The sequence below is a fragment of the Crotalus tigris genome, unplaced genomic scaffold (genome assembly GCF_016545835.1).
Source record: "Crotalus tigris isolate CLP2741 ecotype Arizona unplaced genomic scaffold, ASM1654583v1 scf7180000018350.1424685, whole genome shotgun sequence".
Classification (NCBI taxonomy): Eukaryota; Metazoa; Chordata; class Lepidosauria; order Squamata; family Viperidae; genus Crotalus; species Crotalus tigris.
In genome coordinates, this window is record NW_024096959.1 from 909820 (window position 1) to 935447 (window position 25628).

The window sequence follows — 25628 nt, forward strand, 5'->3', positions numbered from 1 at the left end:
CCCATTGGAATTTGACTGTATCTTAACGGTGTGTTCATGCATTCATGTGCATGCCCTGGAGACGTACTTCATCGCAGTTTACATATATAGTAATCCTAAATGAAGAATAATCATCCAAGATTTTATTATATCCATTTTCCTTCTTGTTCTACTATAGACTGATTTAAACTGCAAAAATTGTACGTTGGCACCATGCACTTGCAGACTTTCCTGTATCTTCATATTTTAATTGCTAAATCTTTTTTAAAAAGATGGTTTACCACAAATTAGAAAGGTGAGCCAAAGTCAACAATGAGTGGATAAATTTTTTAGAACTGAATCTACATAACATAATTACACAGAAATTGTACTTTATAAGGACACTACTTACTTACCCCACTACCATGTCCTTTGGTCCTGCATTTACTGTGCATACCCCCTGCTCACAATGTTTTCCTACCAAGCTGTGAGCATGCAAGTGGACATGTTTTCCATTTGTGACTAACTGCACTATTACTTTTGCAGGTCCAACATAATTGCAGATCTGTAGGAAGCAGAATAAACACTTTTATTTCTGAGCAATTATTCTGATTTTACACTGATTTTTGAAATGTATTACATGTGGAGTTCTTGCATGTTAGGAATGTATTTAAGCCTTGTGGCAGGCCAGCATGCAAACGCTCAGTTTAACTTGTGCGGGTGGCGAGCCAAACTGCACATATGCAGCTTAGCTCACATGGGCAGAGCACTGGCACACACACACACACACCCCTTAACTCACATTAGCACCAGACTGATGCACATGTACACAATTGCCTACTGGCCCGCCGCTCACATAGGTTGAGCGGGAGGCACACACATGCATGCACTCCAGCCAGTCACTCACAGAGCCCAATTCTGAATAGGCCACGGGCCAGGAGTTGGGGACCCCTGTTGTAGAGTATGGAATAAATTTTTATTTAAAATTTACAAAGAAATGTCAAATGCAAAGTGGCACAGATTTGAAATAAAAACAAGAAAAGGATACTAATATTCATAAATAAACACAATGTTCTGAAATAGCACATAAATAGTTTCAGACCATTTGGACCCAACATTATGGATGAATACATAAAGGAAGCTTTCTATAGATTAAATCTGAGATATTCAAATTAAAATAGTAAATTAATTGGTGTGACATCTCCATGAATACTGTACACAACAAATAATTTCATTGGAGTTAGAAATAAATATATCACTTATTTCTAATAATTTAATTTTCATTTAGATATAAAATAAAACAATGATAGAACTTCATATTTTTATAAAACAATACTTTTCTTTAGAAATACAAGAAACATATTTAAACCATATTCTCTTAATAAGAAGAGCAAAATGGATTTTGAAACAATCCTTCTAATTTCTCATTGCACATTTATTTTGGGTTGCTATTTGCTCTTTATTTGGGTAAAGTGAAACTGAATGCTGAAAGTAGTAAGCCAGTTTTATAGTCTCATGAAGCCCTATTAGACTGTGCTCCAGATTTTTCATGCTTTGATTCTAGCCTTCTAAGATTTCTAAAATAAATTCAGGCACCATCACTGATTAATACACGCAGACAAGTGAAGGTATTCATTTATTCTGAGTTATTAAAATATATATCTAGGAGTATCAATTAAGTATAAAATACACCAAATTGATATATTCAAAATGTAAATATATAATTACAAAAACAAAATATTTAAATATTGTAAATAATGGAAATAATGGAAAAATGTTTTCAAAAGACAAATATAATTTTTTGAAAACATTTATATTGAATATGTGTTACAACATACATTTGAAAACCAGAAGAATGATTCCTGGCACTATAAATCAAAATGCATGCATACTATTTTTATTAACAGACTTATGGTTAAAAAAGAAGAAGCATGGGGTGGACACAACAGGGAAGATATTTATGGGCATTTTATAAAGTTCTGTTAATGAAGCAATTTAAAACTTTCTTGGGAATGGTCAGTTTTCACTATATATTGCAAGCTTATTTTCAAAATAATATTCCTTAAACAAGAACAGGAAATGAAAGGGAAAGCAAAAGTCTGTATGAAAACTTTTACTGATAAATGTGGAGAAATTCTGTCATGGTGACACCAAAAATAATTTTTATACTAACAGCAATGATTCCAATATATGTTTCCCAGAATACAGACACACAAATCTAAACATACTATTTTAATATTTAACATTAAAAAATGTTTAACGTGTTTAAAATATTTTTTATGTTTTAAACACATTAAACATTTTTTTAATGTTAAATATTTAAAAAATAACTTTTAGAAGTTTTTTAAACTATCAGTAGGCTGATCCAAATTCATTTCAGATATCTTGGGGCATCTGGCTCCCCATTAGAAAATGCTGGATTCAGATGCGCCTGCTATGGCTCCTTTTATGTTCTTATTTCCAATCCATTTGTGTTCATCACATTGCATTCAAATATTATTTATCGTTAGTTGTATTTTTGTTAAAGTAGTATTGTGCTTCTTTTTCCAACACTGTTCAAAGACAGTCCTACAGTGCGTGTATATGTTACACTTTTATCACCTATATCAGGGATTCCCAACCCTCAGTCTGTGGACTGGTACTGGTCCGTGGCCTGCCAGGAACTGGGCCGCATAAGTGAGCAAAGCCCCATCCACGCATGCCTGGCATCCAGGCAGTATGCAAAAGTATGTCCCCTGGTCTATGGAAAAACCATCCTCCACAGAAACGATCCGTGGCAGTTGGGGCCTACTGACCCATATGTTGATACTGACTGATAAGAGAAGCAATAAAGATAGGATGGGCATTGGCAATAAGAAAAGCACATTTAATATTGGTATAATTTTATACTGACTCAACAAACAGTACTACAGCCTGGGAGTGGAAAAGGCCCCTAGAGCAGAGGTCCCCACCCACCGGTCCATGGACCAGCATCAGCCCACGGCATGCCAGAAACCAGGCCTCACAAACAAGCAAAATCCCATTCACAGGATGCAGGCAGCACACAAAACTATGCCCCTTCTGGTTCGCAGAAAAAAACTCTTTCCACAAAACCAGTCCCTGGTGCCCAAAAGGTTGGGAGCTGCTGCCCTAGAGTGCAATCCTAGTGTTGCCTTGTTTCAGTGATTCATGCTATTTATTTATTTATTGGTTTCAAATCCTTTTTGATTCCTAGCAACTGCCTGGACATGTTTCTGCATTTTTCTTGGCATTTTCACAAATGATTTAACATTGCCTACTCCCTAGGAATTAGAGAGATTGACTGGTTCAAGGTCACCAGCAAGTTTCATGCCTAAGGTGGGACTAGAACTCACAGTCTTCTAGCCTGAAGTCTTAAGTACTGCACCAAACGGGCTTTCTTTAGTAGCGATTCATGCTCTCCTACAGCAAATCAAAAGATGGGTAAAAGTGGGAAAAGCAAAAGAGGACTCTACCCCATCTGTACATGCAGTGTGATGCACAAATATACAAAGAGGTAGAGTTTGCATTGTGATGCTGAAACGTTTGTTACATAGTTTTAACAGAATAATTGGATTTTGCCTTATTTTGCAGAATTTTAGCCATTACTTTCCTTTAAAAAATACAGATTGTGCTTTATTATAACTTCTATATTTTCCAAAGATAGGATATTGATAATAATAAAACCCAGAAAGTTTAAATTTGGAGGGAAATGTTTGTATGTTGCTATCTGAAGTGACATCATTATACTTAATTTGAAAAGACGGTGCTGCATAAATCAACAGCACATTATAAACAGAGCAAACTCCACAGAAACTAATTTATCTGATTACAGGTGAAGTAAAATATATGGTGCTATATAGATCATAACAAGTAATAATTATTCAGAACAATCTAACATATTGGAGGTCTTTCCATTCATGTAAATGAAGCACCTTGGTTGAAAGCAGACAGTCAGAAGGAAACAGAACACAAAATATTCCACCTTCCAACTGGCTAAACTTGAAATAAAAAGCAGGTACTAACAAGCTACTAAGGTAGCCTTAAGGAACTTCCCCATATTTATCTGCCAAACTCTCTTTGCAGGTATTGTCGTGTAAAGATTTATATAAATAAAAAGAAAGAAAATAGAAAAAAAAAGATATAATATTTTCAAATAAAAATAAAAATCACTGTTAGTGCACTCTTTATATGTCTATTCTGAAGCAAGACCTATTGTTAATCATACTTTTCTCAGCTAAAAATATACAGAATTGAAGACTGAGTAATATAATTATGATAAAAGATTAAAGACAAGTTGAAATAATAAGAGGGGAAATACCCATAAAAACCCCACATGCCCTGCCCATTTCCATAGATATGAGAACATCTCTGACATATTTTCCAAAAAAACACAATATCAATGAAATAAACAAAAAGTTTATTTGTTTTAAGGTTCTCAGAGAGTTCTAAGAAATATATGTGAGGTCAACGTAGATATCTTAAGAAGAGCTATATTTACACATTCACAAACAAACCATTAAGATGTTGGGAGAAACAAAGTAAGATCTTAATTTTGAGCCCAAAAGGATATCCGTAGTTGAGAATTGGTAATGCTCTCCCCCGCATTACCTTATTTATCTTATTCATCTCCATGAGAAACATTTTTCTCTCTAGCTTGACTCATTTTTCATACTGGAGTCAATGCCAGAAACAGAAGTTCCTTCATGAAGGTAAAGTAGGAGACAGAGAATAATCCAGCAAAGGTTTCCCCTGTCCCGTTATGTCCAATTCTAGGGGGCAATGCTCATCTCCATTTCCTAAATGTGCATGGAGATTTTCAAAATCTAGGTCATGGTTGTTCCAAAGTGCTTTTCCAAAGGACTTTCTTAGTTTTTTTCCGGTTTTCCAAATTAAAAAAGTCCAACTGCCTTTTGAAAAAGTACCTTTAGGACTCCATTTCCTAGTTGAGGGAGCCAGTGTTGTCCAAAGATGCTTCCATGGTCATGTGGTTGGCACAACTATATGCTGAGGTGCACAGAATGCTGTTAACCATCCCATCAAAACGGCCCTATTTATTTTCTACATTTGCATGCTTATAAACTGCTAGGTTGGCAGGAGTTGTGGCAAAAACAGGAGCTCACCCAGCCACAAAGTACTTGGGTCTTGAACTGCCAATCTTCCAATTGATAGCCCAATGTCTTAACAACTAGGCCACTATATCCCCGAGTACAATACAATTAACCTTAAAAAAGATACCCATTTTTATATCAAAATAGAAGCACAGACTGACCTATCACAATTATAAAAATAACAAAGATGTCTTCAAAAAGCCAGTATAGCCTTATGAGGAAACAATAATTGTTTACACTGTGGTTAAACAACATGGTCCTGTATCTTTGTAACAGGAATTACAGTAAAAAAAAATAACTTCAGAACACTGTAAATCATTGCTGCAGAACTGAGCAGTTGCAAGGGTGATGATATCATAATGGGAAATATGCCATCCAAATATTGCCCAAATACATGTTGGGCGAGGGCTTTCATTATGAGCTACAACCTCCATCTTGCCTGCCCTCAACTGCAGATATACCAGTCCAATATATTCAAATTTCTTGATGTTTCTCCATTGGTGTTGGTACTATAATCAGAGGTCATAACTAGATAACTTCTATTGATTCTCAGGAAAGAGCAGTGTTAGCCCTCAAAGACATTCAAGACATACAAGCTAACCTCTCAATATGGACACAATCCACTTCTCTGAAGATTGTACATATAAGATTGTACATATAAGATTGTACATTCAGCTACAGCTGAGAGAAGATATAAAACACTTTAGCTAAAGATATGTAAAAGCACAGATGTCTTTACAGTAACCAACACATTCAGAAATAGTAGGATTTGAAAATCAAACCAGACCCTTTTGTAATATTTTTTAAGGAAATGAGTTGGATTTGCTCAACATAGTCCCTGTCTTATGAAGCTATTTCCTTGCTTGTGAAGAGAAGCAAAGCAAGAATGAAAGATCTGCATTTATCACAATGCAGTTGGATAAAAATAAACCAGGATGTCTTTGAATCTCAGCTTATTGTTTTATGAAAAAAATTTCCAAGCTCAAAAAGATCTCAATAATTGTGGACCTTGAATTAATTCTTGTCTGGCTAAATCTCATCCCTCACCTCAATGTTGATACAACTGGGGATTTAATCTAATTTACCATTTATTTACAATGAAGTCTATAAAGACCATAGAAGCAATCTTAAGTAAAATCACTTTTGAGCAGCAAAGTATGTCCTTTTTTATTCTGTAGAGCAGTGGTTCTCAAGCTGTGGGTCAGGACCCCATTTGGGGTCGAACGACCATTGCACGGGGGTCGCCAAACAATGCAGTCCGCCATTTTTTCCCCCTTTTCCTTAGCTGTACTACTCCCTTTTATTCTATTGGCTTTTGAAAGCGAATAGAATAGACTCTCTTGAATAGAGTCTAATTCTATTGGCTTTCAAAAGCCAATAGGAATTGTCCAGGCTGTCTCTGCCCTGCTGAGCCCGCCAAAAGTCCCATTCTGCAAATGGTGCTGCACCAGTTGAGTAGTCGACTTACGACCGGTTGAGTAGTCCTCGACTTATGACCGGTTGGGGGTCGCGGCATTAAAAAGGTTGAGAACCACTGCTGTAGAGTATCACACAAATCAATAATATAGTTATATGGTAATGATAAATAAATATTAATCATATTAAATATAGTAGTTATTAACTTACTTTGACTTGTGGATAAGACTTCTTGTTTTTTTCACTAGAAGCACCAGGAAGTCCACCATGGGATGGTCCTTCACAAACATAACGGAAACGAAAGCCTCTCTAAAGAGATTAGTTTTGAAGAATTAAAGAACAGTTGATTTAATTACAAATTCCTCAATAAGATAGATAAAGCAGTAATATCCCATACAATACAGATAAATATTCACATACTTGTTTATTAAAATATTTATCTACTTTGCCTATTTATTGTAAAAATTGTAGCTATTTTAAATATTGTAATATTGTAATAACTACATAATTTAGCAAATACATTTCCAGGTGATACTGCAATGAACATTATGCTTTCCTTCCATCAAGTTCATTAAAGGCTTACTATAAATTAAAATTGAAAGACAATTTCTAGCAGATATGTCAAATAATTTCTGTAGAAATACCTTATGCTACAAAAAAGATCATGAATCTCAAGTATTCTGAATAAAATTCTGATGCTGACTAAACGTAAAAAATAAGCTGTTCTTTTGTAGTGTTTTCTTTCAGGATAAATAAATTGAAATCTGATTACCATTTATTAACTATATCAACAATAACATTTCCCAGCAGATGACTTTCATCTATAGAAATGTTCTTCTAACTATAAATAGTAATGTGAATGTTCTACTTGGTTTTCTTTTGTTTCTACTGGCTTATCTTAATTTGAAAATTCTTTTTCATTTTTCTTTGAATATTTGTTCAATAAAAAAGACAAAGAAGAGCTAACTTTAAAGCCTTAATAACAGTTTTTCAGTCCGTTTCCCCATTTTAACATTAGAATTGCAATCAGAATTTGTCATAAGTGCTTCGGCATTGCAAGTCACTTTTCTTTCCCCTCCAACCTTTTGCTTTTTGCAATACTGAAATTTTGATTTTAAGACCAACTAAAACTTTTCCCTTTTTGTATCATTTTGGCTGATTCCTCTAAAGCAGTGATGGCGAACCTTTTAGAGACCGAGTGCCCAAACTACAACCCCAAACCCACTTATTTATCACTGGGTGCCAGGTGGGCGTGGCTCACTGGGTGGGCCTGGCTGTGGTGGTCAAGGCGGATTGGGTGGATGTGGCCAAAATGGGCGTGATCACCTCGATGTTGCTCATGGGGAGGGACGTCTGTGGGAGCCAGGCAGGGTTGGGGGAGATCCAGGGGGTCTCTGGCAGGTGGGGCGGTGGGCAGGAGGCTCGTCCTGCAGGTGAGGCGAGGCGAGGCAAGGCAAGGCAGGGTGGGGGTGCTATTGTCACAGGGAAAGGTGAGGCAGGGGCCAGGGCGACTGCTGCCTGACAAGATCGGTCCCCGCACACAGAGAGCGCATAGGTGCTGGGATGCATCCGGCTATGTGGGACCTCGGCCAGTTAGCAGGCAGCTGGTTGAAGAGGGATGGTTGCCATCTCCGGGGCATGGCACGCGTGCCCACAGAGAGGGCTCTGAGTGCCATAGGTTCGCCACCACTGCTATAAAGACTATGCTTCCCCATGGATGTTGGATTTTTTTTCCAAGATCAGAGCTATTATTTCAAAATTTGTTATTTACATTTAAAAGTAGATACCTGCACAACATTAATGAATGGTAACATTTAGTAGTAATGCTGAGAAAATAAACTAATGAAATTTAAATGAAAACTTCCATGTCTTAAATGACACAAAAAGTGACCCAAAAAAGGGAGAGCTGGCAACTTTGATTTTCCTTTAGCAGAACTTTTATAACCTATACACTATTATTTTATTTTTTTATCCTAAACTTGTTTGTGGAAACACATATTCAGCATAGCGCAGCTGCTACACAAGGCTAAGTTGTCTTAATTCTGTATCATTTACAATGCTTTGTCAAAAACATATTTCATACAGAGACCAGTTTAATTTTGGGGAATCCTTTCAACTTGTCATTTATAGGAAAAAATATTCTTCTTTAAAAAAAACCCCAATGATTCCAAATAGCCAGCCAATTTTACAAAATTGCAGCCTTCTTGCCAGCCATTCTTGTCTGACCGGCTCGGGCATGTCTAATATGCATTCACTCATCACAGATGTGACATCTACATCTGCAGGAAGAACAGTTCTGGGTCACCTGCAAAGTCAAATGACTGAAATCCCTCCCTCTCTGTTCGGAGGGAAAGTGTTTACATTTGAAACACTACAATCAGAATTCTGAGAGAAAGAGACCAAGAAGCTAGAGTGAAGTTGGATTCAAGGGCCAGAACTCAGATTTCCCTCCAATCTCTGGTTTAAGTTTGAAATGGCAGGAAGAAGGATTTCTTAAGAAAAAATGTTGTAAAGTTAATATCTATTCCAGATATTCTTTAGAGCAGTGGTTCTCAACCTGTGGGTCGGGACCCCATTTTGGGTCCATTTGGGGTCGAATGACCATTTCATGGGGGTCGCCAAACAACGCAGTCCGCCATTTTCCCCCCTTTTCCTTAGCTGTGCTACTCCCTTTTATTCTATTGGCTTTTGAAAGCCAATAGAATAGACTCTTTTGAATAGAGTCCAATTCTATTGGCTTTCAAAAGCCAGTAGGAAATATCCAGGCTGTCTCTGCCCTGCTGAGCCCGCCAAAAGTCCCATTCTGCAAACGGTGCTGCAAGTTGTCTGCAGCGACGGCGAGCTGTCTGGAAGCTTCCACCCCTCCCTGCTAAGCAACTACTAAAAATGTAAGTAAAAGAGGGCCAGGGGTGGGAGGTGGGAGGCCGGTGGGCACAGGGAGGTTTGGTGCCTTACCTCCCTTGGGCTGGGCCAGCTGGTAGCTCAGCCAGTGGTCAGCCTGCACCATCTCTGCCGCTTGCCAGCTACGCCTTGGCCGGCGCACGGGGCTGCACCACACATGGGTGGCGCTTCCGGGCAGGGAAAGTCCTCAACTTACGACCAGTTGGGTAGTCCTTGACTTACAACTGGTTGGGTAGTCCTTGACTTATGACCGGTTGGGTAGTCCTTGACTTACGACCGGTTGGGGGGTCACGGCATTAAAAAGGTTGAGAACCACTGCTTTAGAGGAATAGACTGGACTGAGTTGATTTTTTTTCTGTATTTTTAAATCCAATTTTGTCTTTAATTATTTTCTTTATACATGCTCAGTGCATCTGGGATTTGTGCAAAACAGCTACTTTTTATGTCAGAGTTACTTCTAAATAGAGGCAAAATAGTATGATTTATATCAGTATAATCTACTGAAATTCCTGCATTTTTCTTTACAATTTTTCTGCTGGATGTTCCTGGAAAATGTTGTGCCTGATTTGAGTAGCCCTACAATTTTATTTTCTTCCACCATTGATTGTTTTGCATTTAACTTCTTAAAGTTTGAAGGCAATTTTTATATCCTCTATTTTACATTAAAATAAAGTTTGTTTGTATTTGTGTCTTGTGAAATCTCACCATGAAAAAAATGAGGATGAGATGAAACATCTCAATGCAACAGAGTTAGGGTAACTCTGCAATTTATCTCATTTGTCATTATTTATTTCTTTTTATTAGCTAGGAAGCTGTACAGGCTACGTGAACCTTATTTTTCTCATTTGCTGAAGTTGGGGGAAGGATAACAGATAAAGGTGGTGGTAATGAGAATTTCTAAGCTGTTATATCAAAGCAGAAAATAGAGGGACTTCTGGAGGAGATGGGATGAACTGAAGATGGCTCTGTAAAAGTGAAGCCAATGAACATAGCAAAGATCAAGGAATTGGTCAGTGCATTGGTTTCTTGGAACATCTTCAAATAAGGGTAAGACAGGACATCGCTCACATATGCTGCTGTGAGTCTGATGGCTGGTAGACTACTGGATCAGCCATCTTGGTTCAACTGTAGGGAAGACTTTTAAAGAACACCAAGTTCACAAATCTCACTTTCTATACTTTCAGAAATTTCCTATTAACTATTCTAAAGCTGTTACAGACATTCAGAATGATAGGTTTGAAAAGCCATTATTGGATGAGTTTATCTTCAATTCTGAACAAAAGAAATATTAATCACAACTTTAAGAACTTAAAGAATTTGACCTAAACAGCAAAAATCTAAGATTGAGATCAAATAAAGTTATAAATGAATTACGGGTCCAGATAAATTTGGAATATTGATTTCTAATATAACTTTTTGGAATTAACTATAAAAATGATCACTTACTTGTGGTAAACAGACTTTTTTTGGTTATCCAAGTGATTGAAAGTCATAACAAAAAAAAAGTTATGATTTTAGAAACTGGAGAACAGAGGAAACTAAAGTTTTTAAGCAGAAGAAAAAAGGCAAAGCCTGGTGTCAATTAATACTGGGGCCTACAGACTGATACAAAAGGTCGTAACGTCAGAAACATTAAAGGAGATATTTGAAAAATGGAGTCAGAAGTTAGTAACTACAACATCAACTCTGTTATAAACATGTCTACTTCTATAGGGAGACTATGTCTAAAATATTAATGAAAAAAATGAAAGATGTGGAACAAATTTTATCTGGTACAATAAAAATACTACAGAATGTAGAACTACAAATGACAGGCGCAACATAATGATTAGGAAAAGAAACTTTACAAAAAGTGGCTAAAGTTTTAAAAATTAAAAGGGAAACAAAATGATTAACCAAGAAAATAATCTGGAAAGTTTTCTTATTGGATCTACAAAAAAGCTTGTTAAAGTCTTGAAGAAATCTATGCAATGGAATGAAGAAGAATTAAAGAGCTATCAAATCTGGTGCCAATATTTGATTGAACTAGAGATTAAGACTGTTAGAAGAAAAAGGATGGAATATACAATTGGTTTGATCAAGGTTAAATAAGGTATGCTCTGGCAATACTTTATGGACTTTTTGTTGACACCAGGATTGAAAAATTGATTTCTTTTATTTAGTTATAGATAAGCAATGCATTATGGAATGAAAAGATATCTATTTAATCTTATGGGGTAAAACGTTATTAAAACTGTTTATAGTTATGATGGTTGGAAGTCACTTTTTATATTTCTCTTTCTTTATTATATTCTCTTTTGGCTTCTTTCTTTTTTTGCACTTTTTATTCTTTCTTTCCATTCTCTTCCCTTTAATTTTAGTTTGTATTAATTTTTACTATTGTAATTAACATACTTAATACATATATAGAGACATATAAATATAGATATATAGATATTAAAAGCAGGAGATAAAAGCTTGGATAAGAAGATCCCATAGAATTTGTGGGACAGATGATTTAAGACCACAAGACTTTCATCTGTTATGATAATCATACTATCTTAATGATAAAAGTTTGTATAAAATGTGTTTTCTTTGTATAGCATTATCTTAAATAGTTGGGCTTTCACTATGCTAATTTATTAACCTTGCAATATTAAAAAAGAAAACAATGCTCTTCTCTTACCTGTTTAGGTTGTTCAACTATTTGAAGATATGGCCCATCAGCTAGTAAAAAAGATAATGAAGAAAACAAAAGAGTTCATACAAATGTTGTATTACTGAAGACATTTTGTAAATAATGTTTTAAAAGACTGAAGACATATGTATGACTAAAATTCCTGGTTGATACATTCAACAAAGAAAAATCCTAACAAAATAAAATAATGGTAAAATCATATAGACATAGCTATATATATATTTCTTAACAAGAAAATTTCTAGAAACCTATTTCTAAGCAAATAATAGCTTGCAATTATTTATTTAACTATTTATATTGTCAGTCATTTTGTACTTTGGGACAAATGCAAGACAACAACAAAAAATTGCAATTTCCATCCAGGTTAGGTCCACAAATCACTATACACAAAGAAGAATAATTTCAAACCATAAATCAGTTTATTAAAAAAATATAACAATAATCAATAATATAGAAAGCCAAAGGAAATAAACATCCAGTAACAAATAAGGCATAAATAATAAATGAAAGATTTTAAAAGATTTTAAATGGGATGACCCGAAAAGATATTAAGGCAAGTAGAAACCAGATGTTCTAAAGAACAATTCGTAGCACAAGGGGATTGCAATTAAAAATACTTCCTTTTTTGGTAAATATTTTAGACAAAAGAAATGCAGACTTTCTGAAATTGCTCAGTTTTTACTTAAACTGTTTTGTTGCTAGATATTTATATATGTTTTAAATTATTTTGATAATAATTTTATTAACAATTAGATAAAAACTAATACAAACTTATGATACAAATATAAAAAATAAAATAAAAATGAAAAATGTCAGTGCAAAATTTAAAAAGGATAAAAATAGTAATTAAAAACTAAGAGATAAGAAATGACAAGCACAATTTCAGTAACTTATCACCTTTTCTGATTTTTACAATAAAATATCTCTTCTACCCATATCTCATCTTATCTACAAATTTTAAAACCTTCCCACTTAGTTTTACTCAGCAAAAGTCCAGAGTTACCAGAAATAACACACATATGCATAATGTGTGTGTGTTAACCTTAAATAGATAAACCAAGTTTATATTCCTTTCTTTTTCCTTTCCTTTTAACACCATAACTTATCATTTGCTCTGAAAATACAACAAAATATTTCTTTGGGTTCCTTATGCTCTCTGGGCTTGGTTGTTTTCTTGCAGATGTTTCATTACCCAACTAGCTAACATCATCAATGCAAGAAAAAAATCAAGCATAGAGAGCACCAAGGCCGCCACAATTCAAACCTGAGCTGTAAATGGTCTCTTCTATTGACAAAATATCTTTTTCCTATATCTTTTCTGCTATCTATAAATAAATCTTTAAAGCCTTGTATTTTAAAATTATTATTGAGCTTTAGAAACATAGAAAACTACAGCATAAAAAGACCTAGTGGTTCATCAAGTCTGCCTTTGGAGAGTTTTTTTATTTATTTTTATTTTTTAATTTTTTGTCAGATGATGGACACGTGTTTATCATTTTTTTAATTTTAGGGAAACGGGTCCAAGATTCAAAAGGCCACATAACAACCTTTCAGGGATAAAAAAAAGTAAACCATGCCAAGAAACATGACAAGATGATCGAATTGTATTTTATTCTAAGGCTACATTAACAAAATCTTGCAAGTCTGAAGACATAAACTTCCTACCTCCACTTTTGACTGCTTTATCCATTAGGTTGTTCCTAAGTTTCTTTCTCTGACCACGAAACCATGGGGGCTTCTGCCTTTCTTCTCTGAGCATCTCCATCTCTCTTTCCCCATGGATATTCATACATTCTGTTACAAAAACAGAGTTCTTCCTGCCGTGGTTCCTTATAGCCTATGAAACTATCCTCCCTCCTGAAGATTCCTCATATACAGTAAGTAAATGGACATGATTTATATGTACACTTAGGTTTTCTGGGCTTTGGAATGCTAAATAAATGAAATACCAACAGCAATAGCACTTAGACTTATATACTGCTTCACTGTGCTTTACAGCCCTCTCTAAGCAGTTTACAGAGTCAGCTATGGCCCCCAACAATCTGGGTCCTCATTTTACCAACCTCGGAAGGATGAAGGCTGAATCAACCCTGTGCCGGTGAGAATCGAACTGCTGGCAGTGGGTAGAATTAGCCTGCAATACTGCATTCTAACCACTGTGCCACCATGGCTCATAAAGCTAAATAGCTAAACAGCCGAAGTTCAACAATAGCCTTATCTTCCAATCATCTTCATATGTAATAAATAAAGAATAGAAGAAATTAATATTCAAAGAGGAAGTCATGATACACTCTGAGTTCACACATTTTCCTGTAGCAGACAAGAAGTTACCATTCCCATTTTTCAAGTAATAAAGAACGTGAGAATGGAAATCATTCATACTTCCTTGCACTGTTGTTAAAATCATTGCAGGTTTGCTCTTAACTCATCTGTGGTGTTTTAATTTGAGGAAATAGGCCTAGCGGACTATAGCAACAACAACAACAATAGAAAAAACTCCTGTCATCTTTACACAGTTGCAAAGAACACAGTGTTTGTTTTCAGGAAGTCCCCAAATTTCCCAAGTATTTTTCCTACACACAAAAACACATACAAATACGAGAAAAAACTGTGCAATGATAATATCACAAGGAACAGAAAATGTTCATTTGAAAGCACAATCCTTTTTTTGTGCAAAAATTCCTTTCCATCATCAGTATATATAGTTATTATTAATGAATGCTATCAATCAAGCAATAATGGCTCTTACTTGTGCGAAGTGGCAGATCAGTTGAAATCATGCCTGTGTTATTGTACAGCTGATTCATCCCCAAGGGGAAATGTTCCATTGCATATACCTGTGTTAAGAATATTTGTATTTTCAGTAAGTCTGGTTATTTCAGCTTATAACAACTAATTTAAAAATCAAATACTATGAAAGAAATCCTCAAGTCATGACCACAGCTGAGCCCAAAATTTCCACTGCTAAGCAAGGCAAAGGTTAAGCAAGTCATATCCCATTTTATGACTTTTTGCCATGGTTGTTAAGTAAATCACTACAGTTGTTAAGTGAATCAGGTGGTTGTTAAGTGCATCTGGATTCCCCATTGACTTTGCTTGTCAGAAGCTCTCTAGGATGGTTACCAATGATAGTCCCAGGATCACTGTGAATATAGCATCTGCAATCACTGTGAATATAGCACCTGAAGTTTGATCACAAGACTGTAGGGATGCTGCAGTGGTCAAAAGTATGACAACTGGTCATAAGTCATTTTTTTTCAGGCCATTATAACTGTGAATGGTCATTAAACAAATGGTTGTAAGTTGAGGACTACCTGCAACTTTTTGGTGGCTATATTTTATCCTGCACAATTATTGTCTGTGCTATTAACAGTATCTAGTTTGAATTGTCCTCTCTTAACCATCTAATATAGCTGACAGTGAAAAGTCCAAATACGATTGTGAACCAATCAATATGGAAGAATGACATGTTATAATTCAGTGGTCAAACATACTGAAGTTAAACTGACGATGCAGTTTAAATAAAAAAAAAAGTACAAAAAATACTACATAACTACAGGTAGTTCTCAACTTACAATGATTTGTTTAATGTCTGTTCAAAATTACAACAGCACTAAAAAAAAATGACCTTATGGCCTTTTTTCACACTTACGACTGCAGCATCCCCATAGTCACATGATCAAAATTCAGACGCTTGGCAACTGACTCATATTTATGACAGTTGCAGTGTACCGAGGTCATTTTATTATCTTTTGCGACCTTCTGACAAGCAAAGTCAATGGGGAAGCCAGATTCATTAAACAAACGTGTTACTAACTTAAGAACTGCAGTGATTCACTGTGGCAAGAAAGGTTGCAAAATGGGACAAAATTCTCTTAACAAATGTCTCACTTAGCAACAGAAATTTTGGGCTCAATTATGATCCTAAGTTGAGGACTACCTATATAACAATATGGGTCTGCAAAACATTTCATTTTGAATCTCTTTGCACATGTTTCATTCAACATCCAGTTTAAGTGTGAGTGGCTGTTTTAAGATTGTTTCACATTCACTGTCTTTCAACCCAAGATATCTCACAGAATTGTTGAGTGCAAAGTAAGGGAAGACCCTCAGGGTTCGCTTGGAGATAAATGTATATATTATGTATTCATGTAATAATTAATAAACTCTAGTCCTTCCAGAGGAATCTGCACATTCTTTTCCTTCAAACATATTGAGATTATACCTTTAATTCAACAACCTAATCCCATATGCAATTTTAAAAAAAAAAACTAAATACTCCTGATATAACTATGAATTATCCATTCCTGCTTCCATTTCTCTCTCTTTCTTCTGTTACTTCAATATCAATGTTTCTGTTCCACATTTCTGAGGATTTGTTTATACACGAGGTTAGTATCACTGGGCTACATTTTACAGCACGTGTGCATGAAATCACAAAGAAATGGTGATAGGCATGGAAATTTACAAAAATATGAAACGTTGAAGTTGGTCATTGTCATCAGTTCAATACCTTATGCCATATCAATTTATTTTTAAATTTTCATTTTGGAGATTAAGTGGGCATATTTCTAAACAATGCAAAAGGCTGGAACCTCTAGCATTTTTTGTTTTTTACCAATATTTTGTTTCTTAGAAAATCATAGCTTGTATAAGGTACAGGCTCACTTTAGGCACTTTGTTTTGCAATATGCCACCTTTGCTTTTTTTATTTAAAAAGCAATAAAAAACTAAATTACCTTGGATAGGTAGCCTAATGGGCACTGTGACTAGTATCCTTACCCATATTCATTGCCTCTCTGTGGTGCAGATGATCAAACTAATTTCCAGCAATTGTGCAGCAGATCTATGTAGGTGGATGCTATTTATTTGGAAATTTAGCCTTTCACTACTTTCAATATCATACATTACAAAGAGATTAATCAGTGTCAAAAAGTTACAACTCCCACTCATTAATGTAAAGATGAAGAAATATCTAAATTATAGTTATGACTCATTCAGGATACACTAACCTAAAAATGCAATACCAAATAAACTATTTATATGTCTACTTTCAAAAAGTCTATTTCATGTCTTTAGTAGAATAAGTGACTCTCTGGTCTCTTGTGTTACTTTCAGCTCTTTTTTTAAACAGGATATCAGACAGCTTTGAAACTAATTCTAGAGTATAGATTAAGAAAACTTCTTTTTTGAAATAAATATACAAATTAAGGGGTACAGTGATCTTAGCTAAAAAGACAAGTGACAGAAATGTTAACATAAAAGCTCCTTAACTCCAGTTTGGTCTAGGACAGTGGTTCTCAACCTTCCTAATGCCACGACCCTTTAATACAGTTCCTCATGTTGTGGTGACCCCCAACCCCCCATCCAGCTGGCTGGGGGGTATCAAAAACTTGACCAAAAAAAGAGAGGAAAAAATGGGAAAGTATAGGTAGTCCTCGACTTACAACAATTCGCTTACTGACTGTTTGAAGTTACAACAGCACTGAAAAAGCGAATTATAATCATTTTTCACACTTATGATTGTTGCAGCATCCCCAGGGTCATGTGATTTACATTCGGATGCTTGACAACTGATTCATACTAATGACGTTCACAGTGTCCCAGGGTCACGTGATCAATGGCCAGGGGGCGTGGCCAGCTGATCACTCAGGTTGCAGAGTGCCTGTGGGGGGGAATCTGTGGGTCTCTGGGATGGGACTGGGGTGGGTGCCTGCCTTCCTTTCCTCCCTTCTCTCCCCTTGTCCCTTCCTTCCTTCTTTTCTTCCTTTCCTTCATCTCCCTTAGTCTCTTCCTCCTTCCCTCCCTCTTTCCCATTGTCTCTTCCTTCTTTCCTTCCTTTCCTTCACCTCCTTCTTAGTCTCTTCCTCCTTCCCTCCCTCTCCCATTGTCCCTTCCTTCCTTCTTTCCTTCCTTTCCTTCACCTCCCTTAGTCTCTTCCTCCTTCCCTTCCTCTTTCCCATTGTCCCTTCCTTCTTTCCTTCCTTTCCTTTCCCTCCCTCTTAGTTCCTTCCTTCCTTCCTTCCTTCCCTCTTTGTCCCTTCCTTCCTTCCTCCCTTCCATGTTTTCCTTCCTTCCCTCTCTCATTGTCCCTTCCTTCCCTCCCTCTTCATCTCTTCCTTCCTCACCCTCCTCCGGGCCCAGGAAGGGACAAGGGGAGGGGGACAGGCTGCCAGAGGCAGAGGAGAGCTCCGCCCAGCTCACTTGCTCAGCTTCACCAGAAAACATGCTGCTTGCTAAGTTAGCAGAAGCCCCAGGATCAGCGCCGGGCTACAGCTGATTTGTGCTTCTGCTAAATTAGCAAGCGGCATGTTTTCTAGCAAAGCTTGAACAAATTTGCTGGGCAGGAACCAAGGAGAGCTGCTACAGCTGACCTGCTTCTTTGCTGCTCTGCAGAAGCACGGATCAGCTGTAGAGGTTCACCCTGATCCTGGACAAGAGGGAAGGGAGGAAGGAAGGACAGAAGGGACAAGTAAAAGAGGGAGGAAGGAGGGACAAAGAGGGAGGTGAAGGAAAGGAAGGAAGGAAGGAAGGAAGGAAGGAAGGAAGGAAGGAAGGAAGGGACAATGGGAGAGGGAGGGAAGGAGGAAGAGACCAAGAGGGAGGGAAGGAAAGGAAGTTCCAGCCAGCAAGGCTTGGCAGCCCGGCTGCCAAGGAACAGAAGAGCGCAAAGCCAAGGAGATGAAGGTGGCGGTTTCCTCCCAAAGGGGGGTCCTTTTCTCCACCCCTTCCCTGGGTTTGTGGGGAATTTCTTGTCACCAATGCTGACAGGTGCTCCTTCGAGCCCGCCGCGAGCTTTCTCACCCCCTTTGCTTCTCCCCCCAGGTTTTGTGAGGATTGTGGCACCCTTGGGAAGCTGATCGTGCTTTGAAGCTTAGGAGAGGAGGAGGAGTCCCTTCCTCCTTCCCTCCCTCTCTCCCTGTCAAGCCCCAGTGGGTTGGATGTGAACGGGCAGAGGAGTCGAGGACGGGCGGGGTGGTAAAGGAGACTGGCGGCTGTCGCCAGACCTCCCGGCTGACAAGTGCAAGTTTGGGGGTCACCAGCTGACAGGCACAGGAGTTGGGTGCTGCGGCGGCCTCCCCTTCGCTGACCTGCGTGCACGAGAAGAAATCAATCTGGTTGCTGCACAATGAGTCTCTGGGGAGGGCGGGGCCTTGCTCTGCGCCTGCGCTCTTCATGTGCCCCCTGCAGGGCACATTTGGTAGAATTCGTGCAGACTGCCGCCAAGCAGCATATTTTCCACAAACAAGTGAGGTGGAGTGGAGGGGGGTAGGGAGAGAAGGCGGTTGACAAGCCCTGCCTAAGACCATCGGAAATATGTGTTTTCCGATGGTCTTAGGCGACCCCTGTGAAAGACTCATGCGACCCCCAAAAGGGTCGCAACCCACAGGTTGAGAACCGCTGGTCTAGGAATTAAGGCATCAGACTAAAATCAGGACACCATGAGTTCTAGTTCTGCTTGAGGCACAAAGTCAGCTGGGTGACCAACCTTGGGACATTCATTTTCTCTCAGCCTTATGGTAGGCAGCAATGTCAAACTACTTCCAAAATTTTCCTGAGAAAACTGCCGAAATTTGATCAGGCAGACTCGAGGAGTCAACAATGACTCAAAGGAACCAAAAACTAAAGCAGCCTTTCCCCCAAGCTTGGTAGAAATGAAAAAAAAAATCCAAAACAAAAACCTAACCTACTGTCATTGATCCAGTGTGATTAATAATATCAAAAAAAAAGTTGTTTCAAGACAACCGGATCATAATAAAGAATAATTCTTTCCTTCCCCCAACCTCTACGTTGGCTTGGCTTCTTACTCAAATTGCTTAAGGTTAAAAGAATAAGGGAATAAGGAAAATCTTACTTAAGGTATTCCCACTTCTTGAAAAGTTTTTCTCAGCATAGTAATGAGAATTTGTGTGTCCATCCTGATAGGCAGCAATGGGAAATTTACTTAGCTTTTAAAATATCAGAGGTACAACATACTAAATCAATGACATGTCTGGACATTGTTATTATTCATTTATTATGCTACACTTCTGATATTTTAATGCTTCATTATGGGATACCTCATGTATTTTCCTGAATTAGGCATCTTTTAAATGTTTTGTAGAATGTACAATGTTTTGACAGCCTTCGTTTGTTAAAGTGAGAATATAACAATATACTTTTTACACGTTAATATTTCCATACTACTATACAGATACTCACCTGATGTTCTCCCATTCCCAAGAGGTAAGAATTCTCATCTGCCATTCTGAGAGCTGAAACAATTAACCAGGCATGGATAACTCAGTACATAGTTAGCAAATGACCAAAATGACTAATTTTAATACTAAAATTATTGGCAGTACGAGGGAACAAAATTCAGAGGAAAAACAATCTATATTGTCCATCTATATAAGAAAGAAATTTGTCAGATACTTCAGCATCTATAAAATCTAAGAAAATAAAGATGGCATCTGCAAATCAAAGTCTCTGTTGCTTTTGCTCATTTTTGAAAGACAACACCTATATCCCCAAACAACAAAAACAACCATCAACAAACCACACATTTGGGGTATACCAGTGTATACGTCCGAGAACGGATATGGCACAAGAAGAAGAAGTATATATTTAACCTCCCAGGATGAGCTCATCTAACATCCTGTTATCTTTAGATCTTCAAAACCTTTTTGAAGGCTAACATTTACAGGACCAGTGAAATTATGAGGAGCTGGAAGCTATCATTCCACAGGCTGCACAACAGAAAAGATACAATGGAAATATTTCAGAATTGCTTTTCACAATCAATGAGAAATTAAGATGCCATCTGCATAAAACCTGTTAAGTTTATGCTAAAATAATTTTCTAGCTAGTTTTCTTTACAAAATGTGTTTGTTTCATGAAAAAAAAGAAGGGACTTCAAAACATAACCAATGAACACAAGATTGATCATAAAGAGTGCTGTAGGATGACTGTAGTTGAGCAATAGTCCGTTTGGGTTTGGAACAAACACATTTCACCAATACAACATCAAAAATAGTTCTAGTCACAGCATGCCAAGGGACAATTTCTAAAAATGGGTTTCCTTATAAGTCTTCCCTAGAAGGAATTGAGACATAGCAGAATAAGCACTCTTGCATAAGCTACAAGGCTATAGAGCAGAGTGATATATTACAACGAAGATTTCACTCATGGGATTTCCATATAAAAGTGTCCCACATCTCTAAGTAATAGGTATGATTATATGAATCTGATGTAATTTTGGATGATTCAAGAATAAGCAATATATGGATGTAAATTAAAAGTATTAGAAAAAAAGTTCATCAAAAAAGCAGAAGTAATCTGAGACGTAGATTATATTTTACAAGCACCAATGCACAAGATTTTAAGTTCTAAAATGTTAAATACAGCAGCTTACCATTGGTTAATAATAATAATAATAATAATAATAATAATAATAATAATAATAGTTGGACCTTTGAGGTCATCAAGGTTAAGATACAACCAATTTTAAATGTAATATTAATAACTTGTCTTTTTACTAGAAAAATACTTGGTTTAATTTAGCTAACCAGCTCTTTGAAGAATAACAAAAGAAATTAAGTATATTACAAATTTTGCCTTTCTAGAAGAATTACTGAGAATTTAATATTAACATATTAATATTATTAATTATATTTATACCTGATACAAACAGATATTAATAAACAAAAACAAGATATTTTTCTATATTTGTTCTATCTTTTGATCCTAAATTTAATTTTAGAATTAGAAGGGACAGAATGGAATGAGAAAATAAAGCCTTTTAGACTTTAGTGGCTAGATTCATGTATCACACTAAACCATCATATGGTTTAATCTTTGGCTTATTTTATATACAGACAGTGTAGAGAATGCCATTATGCTACCGTATTAACAAACAATATGTGTCACATGGACTTTATTTTTATTGTTATATGCTAACAATAAACTTGCTTATATGTTTAGCACAATCCATAAAATCTGGAAATAGCGGAAGTGAAAATAATTTCTCTTTCCTTTTTTCATGTGGCCAGATCGTCATCATCATCATCATCTTCATCTTCATCATCATCATCATTTAAATATATATGCTGTCTAATTTCCAACTATCCTAATTCCCAACACTCCTAACAATACCTTTCCTGGATAGCCTCATCAGCAGAAGCAGCAACAGCAAATTAGAAATACAAGTCTATCTTAAAATCACCCACACCAAGCAAGAATTCCATTACCAAAGTAATAACCCAATTTCCCATAAGACAAGCTATGTAAGAATGCAGTTTAGATGAGCAGAAACACACTGCAGCAACCTTGAAAAGGGAAACAGATCATCTATATATTTTCCAACAAATGGATACTCACACAACTTTATCAAAAAGTGCCTGACCACTCAACCCACTACAGCACAACCAACATAAGCTGTGAAAGGGATAACAACTATTTCAGAAACCACCAACAGATTATTACCATCACATGACATCACTGTAGCACACAAACCAACTAAAGCCCTCCAAAATATCTTAAGTTAACCAAAAGACACAGTAACCGCAGAAGAAAAAACAGGAGTAATATACACCATGCAATGTTAAGAACTGCATCAGCCACTATGAAGAACAAACTGTCAGAAGACTAGCAGAAGAAAAAGCAGTCAAACACATGATAAAAACTTCTTAATTGCACAACACATGGACAGACTTCACCATAGTTTCAATTGGGAAACTTTGAGCATCCTAGACCAAGGCAAATCCAAAATTGCTACAGAATTTATGGAAGTCTGGCACTCAGACAAATCAGCCATCAACCGGAACCTAGAGATAAACAACATCTACATACTATTCAAAAGAGACAATCAAAAAGCCAGAAGACCACAACACCTACTTGTCAGCAATCAACATCCAGATAAGCGAAGATTACGGTCCAAGTTTAATATCAGACCAACAATCAAACAATAAACAATACCCTAATCAAGGAACTACCAACTCAGACAAACAGTAAATAACAGCCTAATCAAAGAATCATCAAGAACACTCCTACCAACAATGAAGGGAAGACACTTGTATATAAACAGACAGCAAACCCTATTCCTTTCTAGTACCAATGAAGTTATCTGTCTGAGTAATGAAACATCTGCAAAAAACAACCAAGATCAGACAACACAAAGGACCCCAAAATCCTAATTTGTCATGTCTGTTTCAAGCAACCCTGAGAAAACCTGATGTTGAAGATGGACCCAACTTCAAAACACAATATAGCAATAAACGAAAAACAAATAGAAACAATGTTTGGGGAATAGAAAATTAAAATAATCATAACATATAGGACTCTGACAAAATCCAATGGGTGGGACCAGTGGTGGGATTCAAATATGTGAACAACCGGTTCTCTGTGTAGATGCCTCTTCCGAAAGTCCATTCTGGGTCTGGGCAACAAAAAATTAGCTATTGGTTTTGCCAAAGTGGTACGAACTGGCTGAATCCCACCACTGGGTGGGACCTGCTGGAAAAGCCAGGTCTTTATAGCTTTCCTGAAGAACTGCAGGGCTGAAGCCATGTGGACCTTGTGGGCAAGAATGGCAATAAAAGAGGCATGCTTTGGGCCTCTCATAAGATTACATTCCATGAGTGTGAGGGGATCTGAAGCATGCCAACCCTGATGGATTGTATGGGATAGGCAGAGACAATTGGAGAGAGGTTGGAAATAAACAGCTGTAAGACTTATAGGGTTTTAAAAGATAACCATCAACACCTTGCATTGTACCTGAAAGCCAAATGGTGACTAGTATATATTGTGTAATATGAGCTTACCAAGGTGCAACCATACAACCATAACTACTCAAGTCAGCTGTAGCTTCCAACGAGTCAACAGAGCACATTGCTGCAATCCAAATGAGATATCAGAGGTGACTAATACATGAATGACTATGAGAAAAACTTCCTGGTGCACAAAAGGGTGCAGTTGATACTCAAGATAAAGGCCTTTGGTAAGGTCTTCATAGTCAAAGCTGCTGCCTGTTTCTCAAGCAGGGGCCACAAATCTAAGAAGACCCCCAAATGAGCATAGGTTCCAACTTGGGAAATGCTATCCAATCCAGAGTCCTTCCATTTTGGTGAGTATATGTTTGCAGAAGCATGGATGGTTTGTTTCTTTTTCTTCAAAGAAATCCGTTCTGTTCTATAAGGTTTGTTGTCTTGTCTTGGAAAAGTCCTGATGCAGTGGAAATTCCAGAGTAGAGATGGCACTGGGATTTAATTTTTGCTCACTTCAAAGAATGCTGAATTTTTTAGAGTCAGTATGGCATGATCTTGGCTGAAATCTGTAGAAGTTTTTTACTCGATCCTTTAGGAATGATGTCACATTGTTTACATTGGTTAGAAAAACCATTTGGTTATGTGAGCTGTAGTTGAAAGCTAATGCATTTTTAAAAACCTGTTCATCAGAAAAGGTGCTAGAAGACTCTGTCTAATTTTTTGTCATCTTAAATAAAACTGTTTGGAGTCTTATACTCCAGAACCATGATTTTAAATTATTCTCAGAAAAATAAGGGAAGCAATTACCATGAAACAAAGGTGATATAATATAAAGCTAAATGGTATTCCCCACTTGTTACAGAACATTGATCCTTGAAGACTTCCTGCCAGCAGAGGAGAATGACTGTATATTTGTTGGCGCACCTGGCTTAAATTGGACAAAAAAAAATTACATTCCAAACCATATTCAGGAACATCCTAAATATATAAATGCAGGTCTTGTTTTTCAAGAGGTATAACATCCTATGTATAGCAAGAAATATCCCTACTTATAATGGCATATGAAAAAGACCTTGCAAGACGGAGCAGAGACCTGCTGCAAAGGGAAGGGTCAGATAAGACAGGGGTCCCCAACCCCCAGTCCGTGAAAGTACCGGACCATAGCATGCCAGCAACTGGTCTGCACATCCGCGGGATGCAGGCAGCACACAAGACTACACACTCTCCAGTCTGTGGAAAAACCACCGGTCCCTGGTGCCCCTGCAGTTACATAATGGTACAAGAGGCTCAAAAGAGACCCAGATGAATGTCAGCTGACCAGATAGAACAGACAGAACACACAACCAGAAAATCTAATTCTACTTTACTGTAAACTACATTAATAGAAGTTTGAAAGTCTGAAAGTAAAATTCTCCCACCATCACCTTCACAGTCTGAGAACGTGAATCCTTTGGAGACTTTTGCTCCACTGACTATGCAACTACAGGCTATGCTGTCTCTTACTTGACTCTTCCACAGGCCTCTTCTCCTTGTCTCCCAAGATCATTCCTACTTAGCATTACACTACTCCTGATTTAGTTTTCCTAATCACCTACAGCACCTTATCTTTACTAAATACAATTTCCATTCATTAGCCCACATCCAACTATTACTACGTTATGACGTTCATTAAAAAAACCTTGAGATTCAAAGGAAAGACTTTAAAGAAGCAGGATAGGAAGAGTATTGACACTTTTGAATCTGGGTGCTGGAGAATACTCTCGAGAGTAACACTGACAGCTAAGAACACAAATTGATGGATCATCAAACAAATCAATCTACAGT

At 37.0% G+C, this 25628-nt stretch overlaps 1 protein-coding gene across 2 annotated transcripts in view; it reads right to left on the reverse strand.

The window, feature by feature from the left end:
- NFKB1 (nuclear factor kappa B subunit 1) overlaps window positions 1–25628 on the reverse strand; it is a 79460-nt gene that overhangs the window by 36843 nt on the left and 16989 nt on the right. Inside the window, exons 2-6 of one of the 2 annotated variants that reach the window (XM_039350706.1) lie at window positions 20263–20315; window positions 14810–14897; window positions 12049–12089; window positions 6693–6791; window positions 375–523 (exon numbers count right to left, since the gene is read on the reverse strand). In XM_039350706.1, the coding sequence (XP_039206640.1) occupies window positions 375–523; window positions 6693–6791; window positions 12049–12089; window positions 14810–14897; window positions 20263–20307 (422 nt within the window). In that variant the 5' untranslated portion in view covers window positions 20308–20315. Of the gene's footprint in view, window positions 1–374; window positions 524–6692; window positions 6792–12048; window positions 12090–14809; window positions 14898–20262; window positions 20316–25628 lie in introns of those variants that run through there. The other variant, XM_039350707.1, reaches the window with a different exon arrangement.